Raw genomic sequence first — 9,649 nt, forward strand, 5'->3', positions numbered from 1 at the left:
TTCTATTTATGGACAATAAATACCTTACTTTTCCGTGTTACCCGGCGTCCCCGAGCGCACCGCTTCCACCCAGGTCGTCCACTCTTGCTGCAAATTCCGCCATCCCACGATGGCTGTTCCCTTCGATACATCAGGGCCTTCTCTGACCACTCACTTCCACTCGGTAAATCTATCGGACTTAATTAACTAAAGGCGAGTCGACGAAGAAAAGTTCGTCGCTCGCCGACCCAAAATTCGTCCTCTCTCTCGACCCTTCCTCGGCCGGGCCGTGCCGGCCCTGTGACGGGCGTTAAAAACGTCACGTCACAGTGCTGATCGCAGCTTATTAGCTAAATGCAAACTTTCTTCTTTTTGTAAATTATATAGATCTGTAATGTACTGCCACCTGATATATTTATTTGATCCATCGATAATAGTTTTGAAATCTCCAAACAGGTTACGAACAAGCTTTATCATATGGCATGGATCAGGAAAAATAAATATTTTGCCCTTTGTAACTGGATGAGGAAACCAAGTCTGTAAAGAATTTAGTATTAAATTGCATTGCAATTGTTTCGCCGTAGATAAATTTGTGGCGGCACCATCAAAAGTTAATGCAACAACTCTCACACCAGTGTCATGCAGCAAGGAGATGCATTGAATAATCAAATTACTTTTCTGATCTGCCGTTATTCCATTAATGAAAAAATAACCCACGGGTACTTTCCATGCAGCATTCATACATACAAAAAGAAAAACCAAGGCATCTTTAGCAATACTAGTACTATCGTTAATAATTTCACCCCCAAAATCAACGTAACCACTATATTTTTCACCATCGTATTCAATATGTTGTCTAATTGACATTTCATCAAAAATTAAGGTACCGACTAGTGGGTAATCTGTAGCTTTTACCCGTTCAGAAATACTTTTTAATGCTTCTTCCATAAAACCAGGATTTCCATTAATTGATTTGAACCATTTACTTATTGATTTCGGGTGTGGAAGACATAAATCGAAATGTTTACGTACATAGTTATACGCTTTGGGTGAGTAATAGTGCAATGTTAAAGCGAATTTTCGAAGCTCAGGAGAATATTCTTTCAAAACTTTTGATTTGTTACTGCTTTTTGCTGTCAAACGCTTCAACAAGTGTACATTACACTTACCAATTGTTTCTAATATATCTGCATGCTCATCAGCCAATAAATTTTTCTGTTTGAGATCTTTTAATATTGTATTTAATGTTGCGATTCGTTTTTCTTGACGCTTGTTTCTCTGCTTCAATGTTCGTATCTGCCGTTGAAAATATTCCTTTTGGTGGGATAAAGCTTTGCGCAAAATTTTTTTTCTGGGTGAATCCTGTAATCGCTGATCGGTAGGAACATCAAATGTAGAACAATGTCTTTTTGACATAATTTCATTGTCACTGTCATTATCATCTTCTCTGTAACGTTTGAATGTTTGTTGTTTTGTTATTTCCGACTCCAACTGTAATTGTACATAAAATTTTAAATTTTACTTACTGCCATATGCATAAGAAAGTATTTTATAAAAAAAAAAAATTATTCCATAAAAAATTTAAAAAAATTAATTAAAATTAATTAATTATTCCATAAGCAATCAAAAAATATTATAAAATAAGTACATTTTTCATTATTTTTACATGTTTAATACGGAATGTAACTTGAAGTACTTACTGTTAATTCATCATTGGAACCAGATTCTTTTAATGAGATTTCCATTGGTATTTCGTCGAATACATGATGGAAAGTTTCTATTAACTCAGTTTCGTTGTTATCTTGTAAAGTCTGTAATATAATATTTATTGTTATGTTGATACAAATATATAATTAGTTGAATGCAATTAATCGTATAGTCAAGAAGAAGTACTCACAGTCAAATTATTGTCGTTCACTGTTAATGAAGTTCTAACTGATGTATTTGGCACAGGTGGAATCTCAATTTCTTTTTCTTTCAACTCTACTTCAACCTCTGAGATATTTGGCTATAAATATTAAAATAATTTTTAATATATGTATTTATTCATACATGCTATCATTAATATATTATATAATGGTAATCTAATATTTTTGATATATCAGATAGATAATTAATAATAATAAAGTATTTTTCAAATAGAATATCTATAGAATATTGACATAAATAAGACAATATTCTACAGAAGAATAGTCAGAATCATTCAGTAAAGTATATTTAAATTTATAGTATTTAGATTTATTAAAATTTAAGATTGTGAACAATGATATTTAATTGTAAGTAAAATTATACTTACGATTGGAATGGCATTTTCTTTTAATCTTGTTCGCGTTAGGGAGCTACGATCAAAACTACTTTCCGAAAAATGCAATGAGCATAAATGTGGAGATTTCGGTAAACATTCCACACGAAGACCCATATTTTTAATCCAAGTTAATTTTCTTACTTCATCTTTTGGAAATCTATATAGTAAGACAAATCAATAAAATAATTATAGGATTATCATCACGTATTGGAATTATATCTAACAGTATTTAGCAAAAATTTATTCAAACAGTAAAAACTTTTACATAGAACCTTACTTTATTTATATAAAATAAGAGTAAATTTTATTTTGTGGTTAGATTATGAATATAATACTTACCGGTGGTATGTGATTTCAACATCTTGTTCCACATTTTTTTGCGCTTTAGTTTTGCGATAACTTTTGTTATAACAGCCGATTGCAACACAAAGCGGCATTTTTTTTATATTTTCGTGTAAAAATAATTCAATGTCACTGCTGTTCTATACCTATGTCGCCAGACAATATGGCGGCCCCCTCCTCCCCTAAAATCTTCACCCCCCGCGCCACAAGGCTCCGTCCAGATATATTCATACGTCTATGAGTGCGTTGTTAATAATGGCTGCAGGGTTCTAATCTGGTTGTGTGGTCTTCCGGACTTCCACTATGTTTTTCACTTGCACTCTAACGAACGTCGGAATTTGAGTTGAAAGCGGATTTCGAAATTGAAAGTATATAAAAGTCCGAAGAGTCTAGATACGAGCTCGGATAGCTTGTACACGGCAAACTGCGCTCGAAAGTTCGGATTAAAATCTAATCTCTCGAGAGATATCGCGGGTATATAAACCTTCTTGCTCCTCCTCTCAATTGGTTTATTAACATTTCCTGACGAATAGGAAATTTTTCTATGACGCCCTTTAGGTCCCGGAGGCGTCTCTTTTAATTTTACAATTACTACGATTGGTTAGGGCTTTTGTTTAGAGCTCTAGGTTTCGACCAATGGAGAATTTGTTGTAGTCAAGTGAGGTTGATATTTTTATTACCTTCTCGAATTTATCTCAGGCAGATATCGCGTAACGACGATCTGTCAGGCGAGAATTGTTTAGGTTCGGTTATCGTTGTTAGTCTTTCTTCTAAATTTTTATTAGTTTCCGAGTGTTGGTTTCGTTTAGAGAACTGTCGACAGTAGTGATACTATGCCGGTTCTAACCCATGGAGCAATGAGGGGGGGTGAGGGGCGAGGGGAACCCTTGGCGCGGGGAATGACGTCACGCGGGGAGGGGGAATGACGTCACGCGGGGAGGGGGAATGACGTCACGCGGGGAGGGGGAGGCGTCCGCGGGGAGGGGGAAGCGTCCGCGATTTTGGTACCGGGTCCGCGAGGGGTCCGCGGGGAGGGCGAGGCGTCCGCGAGGTTAGGGTCCGCGAGGGGGCCGCGGGGAGGGGGAAGCGTCTGCGATTTTAGGGTCCGCGGGGAGGGGGAGGCGTCCGCGAGGTTATGGTCCGCGAGGGGTCCGCGGGGAGGGGAGCGTCCGCGATTTTATGATCCGGGAGGGGTCCGCGGGGAGGGGAGCGTCCGCGATTTTAGGTGACGGGTCCGCGAGGGGTCCGCGGGGAGGGGGAGGCGTCCGCGAGGTTAGGGTCCGCGAGGGGTCCGCGGGAGGGGGAAGCGTCCGCGATTTAGGTGACGGGTCCGCGAGGGGTCCGCGGGGAGGGGGAGGCGTCCGCGAAAGACCGCATGAAACTTTTTGGGTGAGGGGTCTGCGGGGAGAGAGGAACGCGAAGGAGAGCGCGAGGCGCACGCGAGAGAGATGACGCAAGCGAGGCGTATATGCAAGAGCGAGAGAGATAGCGGTAGCGAGATGATGCGGCGATTGAGAGCGCGAGGTGTTGCAGCGAAGGAGAGCGCGAGGCGCACGCGAGAGAGATGACGCAAGCGAGGCGTATATGCAAGAGCGAGAGAGAGATGTTGCGAGATGATGCGACGATGGAGAGCGCGAGAGCTGATGCAGCGAAGGAGAGCGCGAGAGGCGGACGCGAGAGTGAATTTTTAAATATTTTTTTTAAATTAATATTTTTAGGATGAGGAAGGGGAGAGGACCTATTCTAAAATAAATACAATTTTTTAAATATTTAAAATAATTTTTATTATATAACTATGTGTGTGTGTGTGTGTATATTTCACAAAATGTTTGTGTGTATGTGTGTGTGTGTGTGTGTGTGTGTGTGTGTGTATTTTACAAAAATGTTTGTGTGTGTGTATGTGTGAATTTAAAATTTAAAATATTATATACATATACTTATACATATACTTATACATAAAATATATAAAGCAGCGCCATGATGATCGAAACACATGGGTCGATATTCCATGACGATCGACCCATGTATCACCACTTGTGGTACGAGGCGGTGCGTGAGGTGGTGGTTGCGAGGTGGCGGTGGGGCGGTGGCTGCGAGGCGGCAGGGCGAGGTGGATGCGGTTTCTGCATAACAAAAAAAAAAAAAGTTTTTTTTTATTAATTTAATAATTTTTAAATATTTTAATTTATTTATTATAAAATTAATGAGACTTACCAAAAACAAAACTTGTTTGCCATACAACCAGGATTGAGTTCTGTTACACAGAAATTTTGAACTCGCCAATCAAAATAGTCGAGTGGAGAATGATACAAATTATGCGTAAAGATGCAATCATACAGGTTTTTCGTGTGACGTTTTTTAAAACCTATTTCACGCCCGTGTATTGCCTGCACGATTGAATTTACTGGAGTGTTTGTCGATAGTGCTGGAACATTGGTATCTACGCTTAAGTAACGTCTGCGTAGCGATCTTCTTATTTCTTCAAGTCGCGCGATTCGAGCGGTCCGTGACTGCAAATTTCCAATTAATAATTTCTTTGGGTTGATTTTCATTACGAAAATTCTCATTAGTTCTTGTGGGCATTTTCCTTCTAACAAGTCGATACATCCATCGCACTCCAACTCCCATTTACTATAACTCACTTTATCACTTTCAGTCGGACGCACTGCAAAATTTTTTTCTTCAAACCGAGCAGCAAATATTAACACATCTTTTTCCAGCGATGCAATGTATTCCTCCAGAGTTAACATCTTTACAACACGTTTTCCCTTCAATTAGAGCATATCTTCTCTATCCATCACAACTTCTCTACCCATTTTACATTCAAGACTATCTGAAACTTTATGATGTGACACATATTATAATGTTGCTCCCCTCTTGATTTTAATTCTACATCTCTCTTGTTCTAACTGGAGTATCATGTCTCAGCTAGCTCATCACTTTTTAAATCTCCAGAGAACGAAGAAATAGTTTTGTTAGCTATATCTTATTGGGAAAGAAATAATTAAACACACAGTTTAACAGTAAAATATTTTATTTGTCACAAACATCGTGAAGAATTTCATTTATAGCACAAGTTATCAATTCACAATCTATAAGTGATTCGCTATTAAACATATTACTATCACGTATCGCCTTTGCGGCATTGCTCACATCGCGGATATTATCACATTGTAAAATATTTACAAATTGTTTAAATTTTTCATTAACACTATGAGTATTCTCACACAGCCAGGAATACATATGATCAATACATTTGTCGAAATCGAATAAATGTAGTAACGTTGATGGTTTCATGTACAAAGAATTATTAGATGAAGTAATTTTTATAATTTTTGAATTATACATGTTAACCGCTTTGAGTGTTAGATCACTAATCCATAGCGGAGTTTCAGTTAGCTGCTCAACGTCTGCTCGTTTCCGCATTAGAGATTTCCATGTTTCAATGGGTAATATTATTTGATTGTCTCGATTATCACCGAGAGCCAATTCCACATAGGATATTATTCCGACGTTGATTCCTATTTCCAAATATTTATAGGATGTTGCGGTTAGAGCATATCTTCGCCCAAGTATACGAGTCGCACGCTGAATGCTATAAAAATAATTAGAACAATATTTCAAAAATTATTTAAAAATCATTATTTAAAAATCTTTATTTTGACAAAAAAAAGAATCGAAACTTACTTGTCACTTGTATTCTTAGACATTTCTTGTTTTGGAACGTAATAATTCATGCTGGCGGAGTACATTTGTAAAAGAACCTTTCACATAAGTGATTGATACAATACTAAATCATTATTACAAGTTTTTATTGATACAAAGCAATGGGGTGGGGATTATTGCTGACACAAAATTATTTTTAACCAATCATCAAAGCATCGATGCACGACTGCTATGACATCATCCTCAATGAAATATTAAATGTAAAATAATGCAACATATCCAAAATTTCAAGCGTCAATGTACGACTGCTATGACATCATCCTCAATGAAATATTAAATGTAAAATAATGCAACATATTCAAAATTTCAAGCGCCGATACATGGCTGCTATGACATCATTCTCAATGAAATATTAAATGTAAAATAATGCAACATATCCAAAATTTCAAGCGTCAATGTACGACTGCTATGACATCATCCTCAATGAAATATTAAATGTAAAATAATGCAACATATTCAAAATTTCAAGCGTCAATGTACGGCTGCTATGACATCATCCTCAATGAAATATTAAATGTAAAATAATGCAACATATCCAAAATTTCAAGCGTCAATGTACGATTGCTATGACATCATTCTCAATGAAATATTAAATGTAAAATAATGCAACATATTCAAAATTTCAAGCGTCAATGTACGGCTGCTATGATATCATCCCCAGGTGTTCAAAACATATGTAACAAAATCACAAGAAAATGCGACATAATTAAAATTTTCGAGCGCCAATGTATGGCCGCTCTCATCTTGAGATGAATCTCGCGAAATGTGCAAAAATGTATCAATTTCAAGGTCGATACATCATTCGTACGCAACAAAATCACAAAGTGCAACATACTCAAGTGCCAATGATCTCTACGATTAAATAAAAATGATGATAAAGAGGCATACTATGTCAATATCTTTGTCAGAGGTTCAAGAAGTACATCTCAAGTAAAGAAATATGGCACAATTGGAAGCAAGTTTGTTAGAGCAATCCGCAAGGGTGAATTCGGTGGAAAAATATATTGTGTGGGAGCAGCAATGTGACGAATACATCGAATCACTGAAAGAACAAAGTCGAATAAAACGTCCACGATTACCGATCGGAGTTCGACAATCGCTTGTCTCCCAAATCGCGCGTCTCGAAGGGTTGAAGAATTCGGTACGCAGACGTTTTATACACGCAGGTGCTGGAAGGTGCAGTTCGCGAGACGTCGGACTCATATGGCGAGAGATTGATACGGCGTTCGAGAGCCGCATCTTGACTGGTGCGGTAATAAACTATAATCACATTGAACCTCGTCAATTTCTAGAGGAGGCCAAAGACATTGTGATCGGACACGTGCAAAAAGTGTTGCAAAAACACACTAGTGTGAAAGTGAACATTATGTTTAATGGCGAGTTTGTGTCGGGTGATAAACGCGCTAATAAAACTATCAATACGAAAAACTGTGAAATCTTTCGCACGTCTGATTTGCGCGAATGGTACGATCAACGCGCTATGGAGACCACGCTAGCATCTCTCGAAGAGTTTCAAGAACATGATAGTGGTTGGGCAGTGTCGCGAATAATCAATTAATTGTAAATATAAACAAGTATAATCCAATGCGTGCGGGATGTCACATTAAATTACCGCGAGAAATAATGATGAAGAGAGCAGTGATTAACGTGAAATCAAAAGACACTGCATGTTTTGCGTGGGATGTGGTCGCTGCACTGTATCCCGCTGAAAGAAACGCGGATCGCAAATCTATGTATCCACATTACACAACAGTGTTGAAACTCCAGGACATTGAGTTTCCGATGACGTTGAAACAAATTAAAAAATTTGAACATCATAATGACATTTTGATAAATGTGTACAGTATCGAAGAAAAGAACATTGTCCCGATACGTCTCTCGGGGAGGAAAAGAAAGACACATCAACTTGTTGTACATGCAAGACAGCAATAGTGTTGAACATTTCGCCTGGATAAAGAATCTACCCCAGCTTGTCAGCTCGCAATTGAGCAAACATGGTCACAAGACATATATCTGTGATCGGTATGTATATTTATTGCAAATTATATATTAAATAATCATAAAATAATTATAAAGTGTTTATAATTGCTATTATCTTTTACAGATGCTTGCATTATTTCGGGTCTGAGGACAAGTTGCAGACACATATGGTAGACTGCGGAGAGATGAATGACTGCGCTATCCGGTTACCGAGCGATAAGGACAAGTGGCTCGCGTTCAACAACTTTAATCGCAAAGAACGACTTCCTTTTGTCGTATACGCAGACCTCGAATGTGTGCTGACAAAGACGAATAAGAAGGAAGAAGAAAAGAATTTATACCAACATCACCAAGTATTTAGTATAGCATATTATGTACATTGCTCATATGACGATTCGTTATCCGAGTATTATTCTCGCCGTAGTGTAGATTGCATTTCGTGGTTTTCCGAACAACTTAAAAATTTAGCGATACGCGTAAAGAATATTTTAGCAACTAACGTCCCCATGGTAAATTTAACATCTGACGTGTGGGAAAAATTTCATAGCGCGACGCATTGTCATATATGTGAGAAACCATTCATGCAAGATGACGATACACGCGTACGTGATCATTACCATCTGACCGGGCGGTACAGAGGTCCCGCGCACTCAAATTGTAATCTAAATTATAAAGAATCTTTTTGTATTCCGATAGTTTTTCACAATTTATCAAGTTATGACACACATTTCATTATCGAGGATATAGCTACAGCGTTTGAAGGGAGCATTGAATTACTTCCGATAACTAAAGAAAAATATATATCATTCACAAAAACTGTCAATAGTACCAACGATGACAAAGATTGGAAAGCTTGCATAAAATTACGATTCATCGATTCATATAAATCTCTCACGACAAGTCTCGATAAATTGATACCTTTTTTTTTTTTTGGATAAAGACAAACTCAAAATTGTACATTCGGAATTTCAAAATTGTACATTCGGAATTTCAAAATTTACCGATTGAAAATTTCAATCTATTAACACGGAAGGGCGTCTTTCCGTACGAATATATAGACTGTGTCGACAAGTTGCAAGATACGTGTTTACCGCCGCGCGAATCATTCTACAGTTCCTTGACCGGTGACACAGTATCCGAGAACGATTACGCGCACGCTGAAAACGTATGGGAGCGGTTCTCCATTCGAACGCTAGGTGAATATAGCGACTTATATTTAAAAATTGATGTCTTGTTATTAGTAGATATTTTTGAAAATTTTCGCGATAGTTGTATCAAAAGCTATGGACTCGACCCCGCGTATTATCATACTCTTCC

General features: G+C 37.8%; 1 protein-coding gene across 1 annotated transcript; it reads right to left on the reverse strand.

The window, feature by feature from the left end:
- Positions 1–376: 376 nt before the first annotated feature.
- LOC145946400 (uncharacterized) lies at positions 377–2,758 on the reverse strand. Its single transcript, XM_083056022.1, has 6 exons — positions 2,624–2,758; positions 2,276–2,441; positions 1,877–1,987; positions 1,680–1,790; positions 1,149–1,470; positions 377–516 (listed from the first exon to the last, which is right to left on the reverse strand). Exons 1-6 carry the CDS (start codon positions 2,719–2,721, stop codon positions 467–469), a joined length of 858 nt encoding a protein of 285 aa, XP_082912148.1. The 5' UTR covers positions 2,722–2,758; the 3' UTR covers positions 377–466.
- Positions 2,759–9,649: the final 6,891 nt, after the last annotated feature.

The sequence above is a fragment of the Prenolepis imparis genome, unplaced genomic scaffold, assembly GCF_030444845.1.
Source record: "Prenolepis imparis isolate NDT839.2.m4 unplaced genomic scaffold, iyPreImpa1.0 SCAF_16, whole genome shotgun sequence".
NCBI classification, from domain to species: Eukaryota; Metazoa; Arthropoda; class Insecta; order Hymenoptera; family Formicidae; genus Prenolepis; species Prenolepis imparis.

Coding starts and splice junctions, on each gene's coding strand:
- LOC145946400 (XM_083056022.1), bottom strand. CDS start 2,721: ATGCCGCTTTGTGTTGCAATCGGCTGTTATAACAAAAGTTATCGCAAA. Junction 1,471..1,679: donor GTTCCAATGATGAATTAACA/GTAAGTACTTCA, acceptor GTACAATTACAG/TTGGAGTCGGAAATAACAAA. Junction 517..1,148: donor AGATATATTAGAAACAATTG/GTAAGTGTAATG, acceptor AATTCTTTACAG/ACTTGGTTTCCTCATCCAGT.